At 41.1% G+C, this 17404-nt stretch overlaps 1 protein-coding gene across 1 annotated transcript; it reads right to left on the bottom strand.

Moving 5' to 3' along the window:
* Window positions 1-1612: 1612 nt before the first annotated feature.
* On the bottom strand, window positions 1613-15433 carry si:dkey-206f10.1 (adenylate cyclase type 8). Its single transcript, XM_038726151.1, is given in 22 exon segments — window positions 1613-2346; window positions 3048-3250; window positions 3374-3488; window positions 3639-3731; window positions 4125-4271; window positions 4824-4982; window positions 5189-5270; window positions 5383-5543; window positions 5732-5830; window positions 6086-6287; window positions 8830-8930; window positions 9053-9223; window positions 9416-9650; window positions 10079-10237; window positions 10603-10730; window positions 10835-10946; window positions 11196-11326; window positions 11534-11683; window positions 13176-13747; window positions 13750-13812; window positions 13815-13917; window positions 15217-15433. Coding segments are annotated over 22 exon segments (3576 nt in total). The 5' UTR covers window positions 15397-15433; the 3' UTR covers window positions 1613-2136.
* Between the last annotated feature and the right edge of the window lie 1971 nt (window positions 15434-17404).

Raw genomic sequence — 17404 nt, 5'->3', positions numbered from 1 at the left:
CAAAGGATCTGGTAGGATTTGGATCCTATAGCTAACAGCTGATCTGTTTGTGCAGCTAATTTAGTTATGACAAAGTGTGAAAACGCAAACAACAACACTGTAAACCAGTAGGAACAATATGGCTGTACTGTGCAATCCTCTTAAGGTTGCCACCCGTCCCTTAAAATACGGAATTGTCCTTTATTTGAGAACTAAATAGTGGGTCCCTTTTTGAATCAATGCGGGACAGGGTTTTTCCCATATTTTCGAGTTGTCTTCAATGCATCATCCCACGTGCATTCTGTGAAGACTTGTCCTTTTCTACCCCTGATTGGGTAATACTTGCTGCCATTGTTGATTTGATTAATACCGTCAGGTTCAGGACCAATCGTAGTTGCATAAGGGCGGGTGTCTTGGCAGGGAGTCGGGTTGAAACAACAGCAGCGGCAGCGCGAGAAGCCCCCTGCGTCCCCTCTGAAATGACAGCGGATGCAAAAGTAGCCTACCGACGATGGGAGTAGGAGAAATCAAATAGGCTACTTGTCTTGAAAGTGTCAGTGGAAATGAGTATCAAGCCAAAATGCACAGTTTGACGGCCAGTGTTATGTGTGGTGCACGGTGGTCTGTGTGTGTGTGACAGCATGCCGAGGCAGTATGAGAAGCTGCCTAGGCCAATACTTTGCTTGCACATACATACATATTCTCATGCACACACATACATACTCACTTTGTGCATATATATACACATGTTCACCTTGCACACATACATACATACTTACAAATGACAGTATGTATGTATGTATGTCCAAGCGAGTATGTATGTGTGTATTTGCAAGCGTGTATGTATGTGCAAGCGGAGTATTCAATTTTGGCCTAGACGGTTTCTCATAAGGCAGTGTAATGATTTAATAAAACATACTTATTTTCTGATTGATTACGCTGAATTTCATATGCTGCCTGTTTGTTAAGAAATATTGTTATAGTGTTAATGAATCATAAGCCTACATTAAGGTATGATTTGTTTTTTAAGGTTGAGGTATACAGTCAAACACATAAGCATTAATTTAATAAGAGATAGAAGAGAGATATAGGCTATTTAATACACATTTAATTATCAAAATATAGTGCCTATATGAAGAATATAAACAACTAGCCTATGTGTTATCCTTAACCAATCTATAGAATTGCATCCTTCAACACTATAGAATTATCAATAAATATGTAAAATGTAAAAATACATAAATATACATATTTACTGACCAAATAGTGTTAAATTAAATTTAGAAATGGATGGTATTACTTCAAACAATGACAAATATTTTAGCTAAAATCTGTGTTCACACCACCCTTTACATTTACTCAAGTTCATTTGCAATTTCTCATCCTGTCCATCAACAGCCACATGATAAGCATCGCAGCATCCACTGGTTATGTGGAAACGATATTTTCCAGAATGACCAATAAAGTGACAGCAAGAACAGGTGCTCTGTGGAGCTCTTGATCACTCTCAACTTTGAGCAGTCCTGTTCATAGTTTTACTGTAAGTGCTGCACGAGTAGTGTACTTCTGACAAGAAAACATTTATAAAAGGAAGTAGGCCTGACATGCTACAATACTGCACACAAGGCTACTACTTCTAATCCACTGATGTTCATGATGTTTAAGGAAAATACTTTGCAAAAGTCTTTTCAATTGAATCGTATGAAAGCATTTGTTTTAGTCTATTACCTAACCTACAGTTATTAGTTATTAGTTATGGATGTGTTGATTTATTAAGTTAAGAAAATACAGTTCTTCTTAACGCCATTTTTTTTTGTGGTCTCAACAAATTGTTGGCCTGTATTTATTATTTTCATAGCTGTGTATTCAGCTATGACAATGTGACCACTAGTCTGTTGCACTGAGTGCATCTGTTCACACTGATTTCAATAGCAGATAACTTATTATAATATCCATTGGTATCAATCTTGATACTTTCCTGAAAACATGTTTTAAATTATGATATACCACCACTGGCACACCATCGGGCCTGTGGTTGCCGGGCCCCTGAGGGGTGTGGACCCCGCTGTGGCAGGCGTCCCTTATTTTTCTGTATTGAAGGTGGCAACTCTACTTCCTCTACCTGCAGTCATCTGACCTTAATAGGTCCCCTCAGCACTACAAGGTGCAGGGATCCAAACCGAATCCCATGCTGGCCTCTCTCATCTTTTCCTTGTGTCTGGCCTGGACGAGACTGAACACCACTCCTGCTAGCGTCAGGCGTCCTCCTGTCTGCCCCCCCGAGTGGCCATCTGTTCCAACGTTGGCCCTCTTACAGCGCATGGTGCTGATGAAATAGGTGCGGACTTTCCCCTGACGCTCGCTCACCTACAATGACAGCAGAGGTCTCAAAGTGTTGAAATTCTTTCTTAGTGACCCTCAAGATTTTACATATTTCATGCATCAATGACTCCTTCCTGAAGAGAAATGCAACTCTCTGTCTGTTGTTTCTTTTCACCAGTAGATGTCCCCCTTGATTTAGTTGTCCTAGTAACCCTAGTAGGGTTTTTTTTACACTCGTCCTGTTTAGTAATTGCTTTCTCTTGTGTCTGGACCTTTCAAAGTGGTCCACTCCTAATCCCCTATAGCTACTCTGACTGATTAGTCCTTTTCTCTTGATGTTAAGCACAGCTATACTGTTATTGTGTTTAGGTGACAGTCTTTTTTCATGGCATGTACTTTTGAGCTTATTTCTACATGTGAACTCTGAGCAATCACAACATTTCCAATAAACACTTTGCATGTAAAAGGAGCATATATGAAGACATGCGTTTTCTGAACCTCTGCCCGAGAGTCTGGCCATTTTCATTGACAACAGTTTCACTAAAGCTTTGTCTCTAATGTCTCTGCACATGCCTTACCGTCATTTAAGAACTTCACTGAACCTGACCAAATCTGACTGAACTTTGTGCTATCCACAGTATTTTGGAAGGTGGTCACCCAAAAGGTTCTCCATCGCACTATACTTATGTTTAAGGGTAAATGACAGTATAACGGCAACAGGACATCTCTATCCTTCTGCCACTCACCCCCTTGACAAAGATTTCTCCACGTAGCTCCAAGATGAAACCCCATTCTGACAGGACCCTGCGCGTGGCCTCGGGCACCTGGATGCGTCCGCTTACCCCTGTGCTGTCCATGCGGCTGGCCAGGTTCACTGTTGACCCCCAGATGTCATACTGTGGCTTGGTGGCACCGATCACCCCTGCTACCACCGGTCCATGGGCGATACCTGTTTCAGTGCGACACAGACAATTAGCTCACTTAAGACATATAATGAATTAGTAATACGTTTTTTTCTCTCCTTCAACCATCCACTGTGTGAGCGTCTATGTGTAAGAGGTCAGCCACTTACCGACACGCAGCTGAAAGTTTTTGGCAGAGAGCCTGTTAATCTCTTTCAAGGTCTCTTGCATTGCCAACGCAAACAAAACAAGCTCACTCAGGTGATTCCATTCATCCATAGATGCCTGAGAGAGAGAGAGAGAGAGAGAGAGAGAGAGAGAGAGAGAGAGAGAGAGAGAGAGAGAGAGAGAGAGATATGGATTGTTACATATGGGGGGGGGGGCAAATGTAGACAAAACACAAAATAGCAGAATGTGTGCAAGAGGCTCTCCCACCTGTTTGTCTGGAGCTAAGCCGGAGGCAGCCATGTAGCAGCTCCCAATGGTCTTTATCTTCTCCACATAGCAGAAGTACGACTCCTCCAACAACTTTTTAAAAGAACCATTAACAGATAAAGAGGTAAAATTACAGTACCATCTCACATGTTGTAGCAATCACATTTTTCAATGGCACGTCCAGGATTAAACTCCACTGTCCCTACCTTATTTATTTCATACCAGCTAAGATGGCAGGTAAAACCCAAATACCACTTAAATATACAACAGATTAATGTACTAAAAACATATATTTGAAAGATTATATAAGATTACCATAAACTTACTATATATCCACACTAAACAACTTTGCACGTTACCCTTCAAAAGCAGTACCATACTTATATGTATACATACTGTATATCACTTTATTTACATAGTGAAGTGTCAAAAAATAATCAGAATCTACTGAAGAGGGCATACTTTAGTTTCCAGTCCCATACTTACCTCATCGAAGCCAGCAATGATCTCATTCAGAAGTCGGAGGCAGTCCACTCCCTCATGTTTGATCTCTTTCTGCTCAAAGTACTCACTGAAGCCGGCGATGGAGGCAAACATGACACCGACTTCATCATAGGACTGGGAGTAAAGCTCCTGAAATGAAAATGGTGTCATGCACTTTTCATCCTAACAGGGTGTTCTTAAAAACCTCTTTGTTTGACTGGTGTATAGACTGATTTATTCAGTATGACGTTTAGCCATCAAGTTAAGAGGTCAGCTGTTATTCCCAATGTAAAGCCGCATGGATAAATTACAATAAACTGTACAAATGTGTGAAGGCATTTAGGAAAGAACGCTTAAAAAGTCCAGCCAAACTAATGAAAATTAGATTGGTGAATTCCCCTCCCATATAATGTTTATTGCCAAACATTTCACCTAAATTGTCTGTATAATATACAATTAAGTAATTTATTTCAATATTCAAGAAACTCAAAAACACTGTTTAAACCACAGCAACACCAACTATATTCTTATATTTATAACTGTCCAATCAGAATTTAAAATATATAATCCTCAAATACACCTGGATTATTCTCCCCATATTTATGTGCTCCCCTGATAAAAGCAATGAAGGAAAAATCATTTGAGAAACCGGCATTGCAGGGAGAGGCTGATACAGTCCAGTTGAGGTCATGTTTTCCGCACCTCATCATTCTTGCTCCGGTCCAGAAAATGTCGCGCCACATGCAAAGGCAGGATGTTGTGCAACAGACACTTGTTGTGTTCCCGCAGTTCCCTCATGTCCTCCACTTCCTGTTGGGCCTGCAGACGCCACAGGAAGTCCAGTCTGGCAGTGGCCTCCCACTAGAAAGTAAATGATAGATAAAACTATCAGAGGTCACCTCCCTGTGTGCGACACACTCGTTTAGCCCATCCACTCAGTCAACAGATTTGCTCACAATAATGCAGATTAGAAAAATGAGAAAACCAACATCAAATTAAAAAAACTATAAGCAAACTAAACTAAACGTACTGTACATAAAAAAAAATGTCAGTGAGTTTAACAGTACCTGCCGTCCATTGTAAAAGACAGCAACAATAAACATGGCCATGAGAAGGATGGACACTCCTTTTCTCCTGACATAGTGAGACCTGTGCAGAAGTTCATGATGAGAGGTGGAATAGTGAGGTGTAAATTATGGTAAATTAAAGTGATGTGACTAAAGACATGTTCAGTACAATAGGAAACACACAAAAAAAAAACCTGTGCAGCATATCGTGGCGTGCGAGTGTGAGGAAGGCCAGGTGGATGAGGTAGGAGTAGACAGCCACCGCCAGCAGCAACACCGCCAGCTTCAGCAGAGAGTTCAGACGCAGGAAAACGGCACAAGTCACCATGGCAATCACTCCACTCAACGCAAAGATCTGACGGGGCGGAGGGAGTGAAGAAGAGGTTTGAGATGCTAAAGAAGAATGTTTTTTGATCACTTTCTTGAAGTAAAAAACAATAATTGGGTGAGATAACTTTTAAACAAGAAAATGTGATTTTTATTCTGTTATTTTATACCAGTCTAATTGTTTGTGATGACAGATAAAACTGCTGTTGTCCGTACCTCGGGGTAAGTGCAGACAGTGAGTGGACGTGAGGCTGTGTTTGTTCTGTCCCTTACATCTGCCTCTGCGGTGTCTGTGTCTGTGAGAATGCACCATACCTGGACACAAAATATACATAAAACCTTTGATAACTAACAAAAGCCAGGAAGACAGAGAATCACAATATAACAAATTCACATTTCATGTTTAGACATATTAAAGATGTGAGCTGTTTTTTGTATATTTGGTTATTTTGGATTCAAGTGCCAATCAGTGCCTGAGAGTGTAGTTTGCTTGTCATCTGAAGGCCACTTTATAAGTTAGCAGGGAGTTTGCTCTCTTTCATGCATATACTGTTTAGTGTAGACTTTCACCATGTCAGTAGAGACCAAGCCAAAGTTGATGACGATGGCTGCGATGGTGAAGACGTTGCGGGCACTGTTGTTTTCGTGGATCCAGCAGCACAGTTGCTGCAGCGCCGCAGGAGTCCACTTGAACTCTTCAGCCAAGGCCAATAGCAGCAGCACCACGTAGGCGAGCAGAAAGACTGAAAACTGGAGGATGGCTGGGAACAGCCTGCCGAGGAAGAACAAGGGAGAAGGTTAAGAGGAAGAGGAAGGAAGTGAGTAGGGAAGATGTTAAAGAGGTGTTATTATGCTTATTTTCAGGTTCAAAATCTTAATTAGGGGTTGTACCAGAACAGGTTTACATTCAAAAAACACCATATTTTTCTCATACTGCACATTGCTGCAGCTCCTCTTTTCACCCTATGTGTTGTACGCGCCGCTCTTGAGCTACAGAGTGATGCATCTTACTTGTATAAAATCTTTGTTGGGAGTTGCACATGTGCAGTTCCCAGGTAAGGACTACTAGCCAATCAGAAGCAGAGAAGGGCGGGTCGTAAGAAACAAGGTAGTGTGATCCAAATCAAAGCTGCTTCAGACTGCGACCGTAACCTAGCAGATGGTATAAGTTACTCACAAGTCCACAACCACACAACATCATTGTTCCACATCTTACCATCAGGACTAAACGTTGAACTGTTGCCGGTGTTCTGACGATCTATGCTGCCTTGCCAAAAAATGCTACCATAGCGCAAATCGATAGACTCGACTTGGCCCTGCTCCGTTTTCCATTGCTGCAGATAATACCAATAGTACCGAAAGATAGTACGTAGCTTGTTGTCATAGCGATGCCACCATAGGACGCCACACACAACTGCCGCAACGTAATGTTCAATGCGACACACACACCAGCGATCCACACAACTTTCTCTTTTTTAAGTTAAAACGTTTCAACATTCCTCAGAATGTAAAGACAGATAAGCGGTATGAAAACCTTCCAGCCGTTGTTGCTGCAGTGGTCCGTGTGACGGCGGGAGCAGAGGGCTCCGTGAGCGGGCGGCTGGCCGGCCTCACGCGCTCCTCCTGCGGGTTGGCACAGGCTTCCCCCAAAGCCACTTGCGGAGCTCCTCAACTCCGAAAATATTCAAGCACATTTTTGTTCCGCCATCACTTCTCGTATTGTCAATATTCGAAATCTACACAGCTGATTTCTCACCTCAAAACTTCTCAGAAGTGGATTTAGTGATGAAATTCCATACGAAAACTGTAAAATATAAAACAACTCTCTGTTGCTGGCCTCTGTCTGGTGCAGGCAATGATGATGCAGTGAATAGTGAATATTCTCTCTGACCAATCAGCAGTCTGCTGTGTTTTCACGTTACATTTTAGTATCCCTCAGCTCGCTTGGAACCTGGACAAAGGTGAGGTGATAGGAAGAAAAGTACCTGGAAGCAGGTACAGGTACAACATTTCTACAATGGAAAACTAAACAAGGGAGAGTCCAGCCAAAGGGCCTCCGCTCAGACTAGCTTGGTTTGAGGGCGTGCCTGACCCCGCTAGCCACTTGGCAAGCTTGATGACGCGTTTTCATTGTGACGTCACAAGTAAAGGAAGCGAAGGGCTGGACTACAAACGAGCTGTTTTCAAGCAGTTCAGAGCAGAGTTTTCTGTGGGAGATGGCAAGGCAAGGCAAGTTTATTTGTATAGCACATTTCAACAACGAGGTAATTCAAAGTGCTTTACATAAAACATAAAAGCAACAGGGAAATATAAAAATAAAACAAATGGGAACACTTTGGGCTTTTTCACTTTGCAAACCTGTTACATGCACAAAAAAGAGTATAACTCAAAAAAGGAGAGGGAAAAAGCCAAAAAGCATAATACCACCTCTTTAATACATGTTGGAATGAAAAAACAAGAGGAAGTGTGTGAAATATGCTCTGATAAAAGTGTGATGTTAAGGGGATGTGGGATGAACTCCAAATAACATGTCATTATTGATACTACATCCAGATAGCATCAAAGTAACAAAAAAATTAATCCTACACATAGTGGCTTTAAAATCTAAAAAAAAGCTACCTTTGATATTGTGATGAACCCTCCCACTCTGCCTGCTGTTTGTCTTGCTCTAGTGCCTGTTTTGCAGATGCTGGTAGGAGGAGCTAGGAGGGTCGCCGGCACATACCTGCCCATATTGGTTGGGCTTCCTAGATGGCATAAAAGGACTGCTCTCTCTGAGGGCCTACTGCATCAACACCAGCCTACTTCCCTCGTTTAGTTTACTGCACCAGCCAACATGCATTACACTATATTTTCCCTCATCAATACACTTCTGACATGCCTGATGTTTCTCTTACTTAACACACCCCACTAGTTAGTTCATATATTTCATTAGTTTGAGTTAAAGAAAACTATTTTCTTTAAACGGTATTTTCTGTGGTAGGCGGTAACAATATTGTTCAGTATCTTTAAATGCAAACTTTTTAAAAGACTTTTTAATAAATGTATTATATCTTAAAACTACTATTAAACTACAGAGAATATGACAAATCATGTTCTCTAAGCTCATTTTACCTTGTTGTTGTTGATATACAGGGAACATGTCAATGACAGACTAGGTAATATTAAGGTAAAGAAAATCACTAACCTTGAACATATCAATTTCAAACTTAAAATAAAAGAGCATAAAGAAACAATTTAAATCTGATAAACTCACAAAGATGTAATTAACTAGTGCTGTGAGCTTCGACTTGGCAATGCGGGTGTCTTCCTACCTGGGCGCAGAAATGACAGTCAGGGCAGACATGAGAAAGAAGAGCATGATGAAAGAGCAGACCAGGTTGGAGTTGAACATTTCATCCCTCATCTGTGAGAACTGGGCCAACCAAAAGAGATCAAAGGAAGATCACAGTCATCATTGTTAACTTGTATTTACTCAAGTCCTCCTATCAAACCCAGTCTGAACCAGCATTTATTCCATCTAGCATTTACTTCTACCTTGTCCTCGATGTGTGTGTCTTTGAACACCAGGGTCAGTGGAGTGATGTGCTCCCTGTGCATACGCTCACTGCTTCGGACCTCAATGGCATGTTTGATGCGTTTGTTAATCTCTTTGGAGGTGGACTGCCATATGTTGGGAAGCGAGCCGTTCGTAAAGGAGGCCAGGATCTGCAAGAAAAGAATATGATAGTGTGAGAGGAATTAGTTCAGTGCAGCTGAACTTTGTCTTTTAGGGTTTAAGAACCTCAGATTTGCCTTGTGCCATTAGTATTAGTACTGAAATTGTTTACTACTTGGGGCCAACAATAGAATACTTTTAAAGATAACACCTTCCCTCTTTTTTGGTATCTCTCCACCTACACTGTTTGTGTCAATGGCGATCCCAAAGGGCATCTCTGGGTTCCAGGTTCGATTGGTTTTCTGGACTTTGGGGGGCTGACTATGGTCAACTTTGTTCCTTTCCTCCTGAGGGCAGATGAGGAAAGTGTCGATGTTGTGTTTGAGCAGAAACTCGTTCCTGTCACGGCCATGACCATCTTCTATCTTATAGGTCCCTTCCAGACTGTCCAGAGTCGCCCTTGAGATGTGGATGCGTCTGGATGAGAGAGAAAATTATTGGTGATGTACAAAGAAATGCTCTCCCAACATAATGATAAGAAAGTACTTATTTGCTAGCTTTTTATATACAAGGAAGCCCAAGACTAGACAAGCCTGCAGTCTGTCAAGTGTCATCTAATGCAGAAGATGAATATTTGGATATGTACATGTTCAACAATTTTCAAAATCTCTAACATTGTATTAAATGAAAAAGCAAATGTTTGTCTAATTGAGGGTCTGCAACTTTGTGAGGCAATTTAATTTCATTTTAGACCATTTTTGAAGTTTGACATTGCAACAAAACAGAACAGTAGCGATAGAGGAATAACAGTGGGATATGGATGACATAACCCAGGCAGAGATCACATCTGTTACATCAAAGGGCTACTCTTTCATGTAACACATTAGCTAGTGTCAGTCACTCACCCTGGTACGCCCCCAGCCTCCAGCATGTTGGCAATGCCCACATCCCAGGACCAGACGTCAAACTGCCATTTTTGCAGGCCTAGCACCCCGCACAGGACAGAGCCAGAGTGGATCCCGATCCTCATGTCCATGTCAAAGTTAAGTTGCTTCCGTATGCACCTGGTGCCAGTGGGTAGCAAAGTAACCATATTAGTGTTGACAGCTATTATTATCAATCATATTTTCCATTGAGCTTTCACATTTCTAGTCAGAATTCAGGAGCCCAACAGTGTATTTCTTTCTGCACATAACGTACATGACAAAGAAAACTTTCTACTAGTTTTTTCTTACAGCTGAGCTAAGTTTTATTGGCTACAGACTTTTTCTGAATATGATTTGGCCCAGACACAGAGTTGTATATGTTTGAAATTTTTTTTATCATTCTTGATGCCCTCTCTTGAAATGCAAAAGTAATGAAATTAAATTAATCATTATTCTTGAGGGGAATGATAACCCCTCATGAACTCCAGCGAGCTATGACTGACCGTATAGTGTTGATCATAGCCAGGCCCATCTCAACACAATGACGGGCATGGGCGCGCTGTGGCTCAGGGACCCCCGACACACAGTAATAACAGTCTCCCAGTATCTTTATCCGCAGGCAGTGGTGCTCCTGTAATGAGGAAGAGACAAGACACCATGGAAAAGAGAAAATAAATTGTTGATAGAATAGTCAAATATATGTTATCATAAAAGAAAAAGAGCTGTAATTCTCACGTCTGCCAGTCGGTCAAAGCGTCCAAAGAGCTCGTTGAGGATTCGAACCAGATCCTGGGCTGCCAGGTTCATGGACAACAGAGTGAAGCCCTTGATGTCTGCAAAAAGGATGCTGCAAAGAGGAGAGAGAGAGTTGTAAAAGAAGGGGTATGCTAACAGCATATAAATTTAACCTGATGAAATGTTTAGTTCCAGTAAACACATGGAAGACATGAATGTGAACTGTTTGTAATTTGATATTAAATCATTTACAACATTGAAATAAGAGCCATTCATGAGAAACTTACTTCCTAAAATCTTCATATATTAGCCTCTTAAAAACTAACATACCAACATTATGTGTGTGTGCATGTGTGTGTACCTGACATCTTTGTACTGGTGGATATAGATCTTATGAAACTCCTGAGGATTGAGTTCATCTTCTAAAGAGCTCATGTCAGCGATCATCTCCAAGGCAACAAAGCGAGGCAGGATTGACAGCACCAGACGCTCCTGTGTGGCAAAATCATAAACTCCATTTGACATTGTGTGGTGTAACCAGCTTAATGCTTTTTTACACACAAGCCAGAGCCTTTTTATGTCCTTTAACTGATAAATATTAGAAAAGATTGTACCAAGGTTCAGAGAAAAGTGATAACAGTGGTCGTAATCCAATATGTCCCTGTCTGACCTAAAGCACGATGACAGCAGTCACTGTACCTGTCTCTGGTTCTCTTGCTCTAGTTTGAGGCGACCCTCGATGCAACGTCGTGTCTCCAGGAAAACCTGTCTCTGGGCGTGGTCTGTCAGGTAGTGGATGAACAATCCAGCTGTGTTCATACCAAGGTACAGCAGGCCTTTGGCAAACACCTGGATCCAAGAGAGAGTTTGCATTTATACAATTAATATTAACCATGAAAAACCAATGTAAGTGGGGTGTAGATGGGAGTAATAATTGGTAAAATACAAATAAAGTTGTTGCCAATAATGGATATACAATGTAGGCATAGACAGTGGTTGATGAAGTACGAATACCTCACTGTAAAATTCCTCTGTTAGAAGTAAAATTACTGCATTGAAAATGTTACTTAAGTAAAAGTAAAAAATAAGTAAAAAAATTATGGCCAAAAGTAAAAGTACTCATGTAAGTTTTTACACAAAAAATACATAATGATCAAAATAACTATCAATTAACTAATGTAGGCCTACAAACTGTATAAACAGCTGAGCTATGTTTTGTGTGTCATAATCTTACTTTGTAAATAACTATTAACTAAAGCTGTCAGAAAAATGTTGTGAAGTAAAAAGTACAATACTTCCCTCTGAGATGTAGTGGGGTAGAAGTAGAAAGTGCCATTAAAAGAAAATACTTGTAATGTACAAATACCTCTAATTTGCACTTAAGTGCAGTACTTGAGTAAATGTACTTACTGTCCACCCCTGGGTGTTAAGTACGGAAGCCCTAAGCGGCCATCGATTCTTATCTTTATTTTACTCCGTTTTCCCATGATAATGGGATATTTATCTTGTGATCTCGAGATAAAGACTGTTGTTTTCTCATGATAACGAGATCATTTTCTCGTGATAACGGGATAATTTTCTCGTGAGCTCGAGATAACAAAACAGTAGTTGAACACAGGGGTTGGCAAGAACGTTTCATAATGGTAATTTCAAAGTAGCTTTTATGTCATTGATTAGCTCAGTGAGAAAAGTACATGACTTGTAATCTTAAGATTGCGAGTTCACTCCTCATAGAGAGCCGATTTAAAAACAAAATCTATTTCACATTCCTCTTCGACAAAGTTGCTATGAAAATGACTGATTCACATGCTCACAACTAATCACCTGCTGGAGTGTAGGCATCCCCGTGATTGGTCCACATTCATCAACCTATGGACTTTTCATTTCCCCATCATTCGGCAGAGGAAATTCATCTGCTTCTCATTCTGGGGAATCCATTTAACTACACATTTCCTGAGGCTATTTCAGAACCTTTGAAATAGCCGTGGGGAAATGTGTGATTGGATTCCCCTGAATCTCTTGATAACAGCTTTGTTGAAGGGAATGATTAAAAAACACACAAAAGAAGAATAAAAAAACTTTGCAAAGAGCAGGAGTCAAACCTGCAATACTTGGGATGCAAGTGCTGCGCTCTACTAACTGATGTAAACACTAATTGACACGAACATTATCATAAAGAAACGCCCCTGCTGACCCCTGTATTCAGCTATGGTTCATTATCTCGAGATCACAAGAAAATTATTATTAAATGGACATTTTGGTTTGGTACTGATAAATTTTTTTAAAAAGTCAGACATTTTAATATTTCTCAAAAAACTGTTTAGTCAGTTGATTTTCTCACCTTTCTCAAATGTACGACATCATTGTAGTGGCACACTATCTCCATCAGAAGGTGCAGTACTGAGGTAAGGGAACCTGTGCACATGGCCCACAGCAGAGGTAAGGGCAGCAGCGTGTATGTGGCGAACAATGTGAACAAAACATACCATGATGGGTCTTTTTCCAGTCCGTACACCAGTCCCCCCAGCACCTGTGTGGTCTGCGACAGCCAGCTTGCTAGGCCAGCGTAGTGAAGCCACCGTGGGGACATGGAGTTTTTGCAGGTTAACACCATGATGCACAGTGCTATGGCTAACATCATGAAAACACCTGTCAGACACCCACGCAGAGTGTCTGTGGCCGCCTCAGGGGCCTGTGCCAGGTACAGAACCAATGCGTGTAGCTTGGCAACGGCATCGATTACATTGGTGACGACCAGGGAGTTGCGTCTTTGGTGGGAGTAGTGTTCCTGGTAGAGTTTCTCCAGATCACCAGACTTGAAGGTGTGCCTCAGGGAAGGTATGTAGACTCCACGAACTGTGTGGCCCCAGTGCACGAAGAAGTCGGCATCGCTGGCGTAGTCATTCAAGAGCCCCTCATACCGTTGGATGTGCTGGTGGAACCGCAGGACTGGGAAGGGTGCACTCTGAATGTGGAGGACGGCGTTTCGTGACCCCGCGTGAGGCCTTGTCGCGGATTTGTTTGTTGATCTCCTCCATGTAGGTGTCTGTCACAAAGATTTTTCTTGCTGGCTCCACACCCACCTGTCAAACACAACAGAAATCAGGCGTATTCACTGCGACATCGCACACCTTTCTTTGAAGTTCACACCTAATGGTCTAGAAATGGCTTTATGGTGGAAAACAAATTAATTTTTGGCAACCACGCCAATACAACTGAAGTGAATAGAATTTAATTTGTGGTTCTCAAAGTATTATTTTTTTGCATATACATTTTTGTGTCAAAAATATTTTGTCAAAATTTTAAGCACCACAAATGAAATTCTATAGGCCTACCTCCATTGTATTTTATGATACCAGAACCAAAACCAGTACCCTTAAGCTGATGATACACAGAGCAACTTTTAGAGCAATCGTGCAGGGCAACGTTGCCGTCAATAGTAATGAGTAAAGATTACTACCGTACCGTTTAAAGTGATACAGATACCAATAGAGTCTTCATTAGATACCTTGGATAAAATCCCACCTGTTGAAGCCATAGTAAGTGATTGGTAGCCTATTATTTTTATTGTTATGGACAAGCAAGGTTATCTATTTTATTTTTTCTTGTTTCAAATAACTGTTACATAAAGTATTGGGCAAACCTCCTCCTCCAAAAATGACAGTAACAATTATAAAACGAGAAATGAGTCTGTTTAGACCAGTCACTTAACTACACTGAAGACTTTAAAGAAGCAGACAGAGGAAAAGAGAGGCTGCACGTCCAGCCGAGCAGACCAACTACACCTGAAGTAGCCGCAGCTGCAGCCGGACGCTCCGTGGGTAAAATCAGCTGATCGCTGCTGCGCCACAAAAGCGTTTAATTGATGTGATGGAACACAGTGATTGATCAGTGACAAATGATGTGAATAGCAAGTAAAACTGTACAGAGAAGTGTTAAATGATACCAGAAGATGAAACCAACGGAAAGCCAAGCTTCTGCCGATAAACTTAAAACGGCAACGAAAACATGCCTGAGACCGCAGCCGAAGGTGAGCGGCTATTAAAATCACAGATGGACTCGGCGCGTGCAGGCCTTTTTTTTAATACAGTCTGTGGTGCAGGCACATAAGGATAAAATGCATGCTCTTCTCTTTCTTTTGGTGTGTTGCTTGCGTGTTTGGCTGCAAGCAAAACCATACAAACAACCATTATTTGCTGCGATCTGACTACAAAAATTATGAATGAAGTACTGGTTCAATTGGAGTTCGATTCCACTCGATACTGGGCTGTTTCAGTCGATACCATAAAGGTATTGATACCCATTCCTAAAAAGAGTAGGTACAAACAGCCCTTGCATCAGCATGCAACAAATCTACTGATGACTGTGGGATAATCAGTCACCTGGGCGTTGAGCTCCTGCTGGATAATGATGTGTTTTACAGCATTCTGCCACAGTATCTTTTTCCGCCGCAGCCCAGGGGACAGGGTCGCGGTCAGGCTGGTCGGCTCACGCAGCTCCATAAGGGAGGCCTGTGTCGTCTCAGCAAAGGTCACCATGGCGATGACCTTAGCTGACCTCATCTGTTGGTCTGAGATCAGGAGAAGGCAGCAAGCTGGAGAAGAGAGGTATTGTTTATGCAGTTAGTGATGAGTCAGACTTGCTTCAGGCCACAACATGCTTTTCTCACACTATCAACATAATGAGCATTAATTCTTAAAGGGGCACTCCACCAATTTTATACATAAAGTTCAGTAAACTATCCATGGGTGGTAAGACTCCTGTGCCTGTGAAAACAACTTTACACAGACTGGAGGTGTGGAGTTTAAGGATGTGGGTGTATACTAGGTGGAGAAGTTGGGGGTCAAGTTGCATTATGGGAAATGTAGGATCCAGGATTTCTAGGGCTTCGAGCTAGGGACTAAAAGGCAGAATATCCCGAGCTCTGATGCCTCGATTTTGTTAATTCCTTATTTACTATGTCTCTGGTTAGTCCCCCAACTTTATGGAAGTCCAATAACAAATTGCCGCAGTGTCCCTTAAAGCGTGTTTGGATTTATTTAACAAGTTTTGTAACAGATCTTCATTTTTAAAAACAAAACAAACAAAAAAAGAGCAAAGCCACATGAACATGCAACAAACTGAGCTAAATATCATAATTTCTGGTGTCATCCTACAGAGCCCCTAAGGGGACATGGGCAAAAAAAATCTTGTCATACCAGAAAGTATCTGGTGCTCACGAGTTACTTTATTTTTTTCCCCATGTCCAATTAGGGGCTCTGTATCATCCTCAGTGTAAAGTAGGCCTAGTTAAATTCAGTTCACTTTGCATTTTATTATTTATTATTACCTTTTTTGAACTTTAACCCTTGAACTTTAATACATTACAGTATGTTACAGTACATTGCAGAATTGTAATTTCATTGGAATATAAGATATACAAGCTTTTAACATATTGCTGTTTGTTTCCTTTTTGATTATTGCTGATTTAAGATAACCGCTTATCCACCTTCTTATTTACCACTGCATCATCTCTACAACTTCCATACTGTTCCTATCTACTCTATTATATGCTTAACCAGGAGAGCCTTTGCCATTTTGTGAGCTTGAATAAACAGCAATTGATTTTATAGCCTTTGTGGCTCCTGATATGATCTACTACTTAGGCCACACAGCACATTGTCCGACCAGATAAAATATATATTTCATATATATATATATATTTCAAATCATATAAAAGGATATATATATATATATATATATATATATATATATATATATATCAAATCATATAAAGGATCTTTAATATTCAAACCCTTTTTAATATGATGTTGTATGCGGACAGAACTTATGGTGGTTAACGTTATGGTGCACACATTCTGCATGGTGAAAAGAGCCACCTGGAAGGCTTCACGTGTTGACACAGTGTGTGCCAGAAGGAAAACAAATAATCTGGTGGCCAGATTTAGACCTGAGCTGTTTAATGCCCAGAGTTAAACTCCTCCAGGTCCATCTGGCTCTAAATGCTGCTGTCCCACCCACTCACAGTCCACTGCCACCAGTCTCATTCTCACTGTGCATCCTCACTTCACATACTGGATATGATAAAGCACTTATTATTAGAAAAGCTGCCTTTTTAACATCATGGCAGCGGAAAATAGTGTGAATATTTTCAGCTGTAATAATTTGAAAATAAAGAGATATTTATTATATTTTAATACATTAGCTATTTGAATTTAGGCTCCCAGTACAGTATAGTCTACACCTATTCTCGGAAAACAAGAGTTATGTAGAAGCAGAGTAAGGATTTCTGGCACAACTTCACTTACTGTGCTTAGGGTGCGTGAAGAAGAGAAAAAGCCCGAAGAGGTAAAACTCCAGCAACACTTGTAGTATACCAGTACACTTTAATGTCAGACCAACGTCTTTCGGCTTCTGGCCTTCATCTGGGTCATCCTGAAACGCATTGGTCTGACAAACAAGAGTTGTGTACAGTTCCAAAACTGACCTGTTTTGTTTTACATATTGTGTATCCGCTCTCCATGTCCAGAATTTGTTGTAGGATATATTTGGCCAGCCCGTCATAATCCA

The sequence above is a fragment of the Micropterus salmoides genome, unplaced genomic scaffold (genome assembly GCF_014851395.1).
Source record: "Micropterus salmoides isolate LMB-PRFRI ecotype aquatic unplaced genomic scaffold, ASM1485139v1 Ms_hic_scaffold_18, whole genome shotgun sequence".
Lineage (NCBI taxonomy): Eukaryota > Metazoa > Chordata > Actinopteri > Centrarchiformes > Centrarchidae > Micropterus > Micropterus salmoides.
The sequence above is the reverse complement of the archived record's forward strand: the minus strand, read 5'-3'. Positions and strand labels throughout refer to the sequence as shown.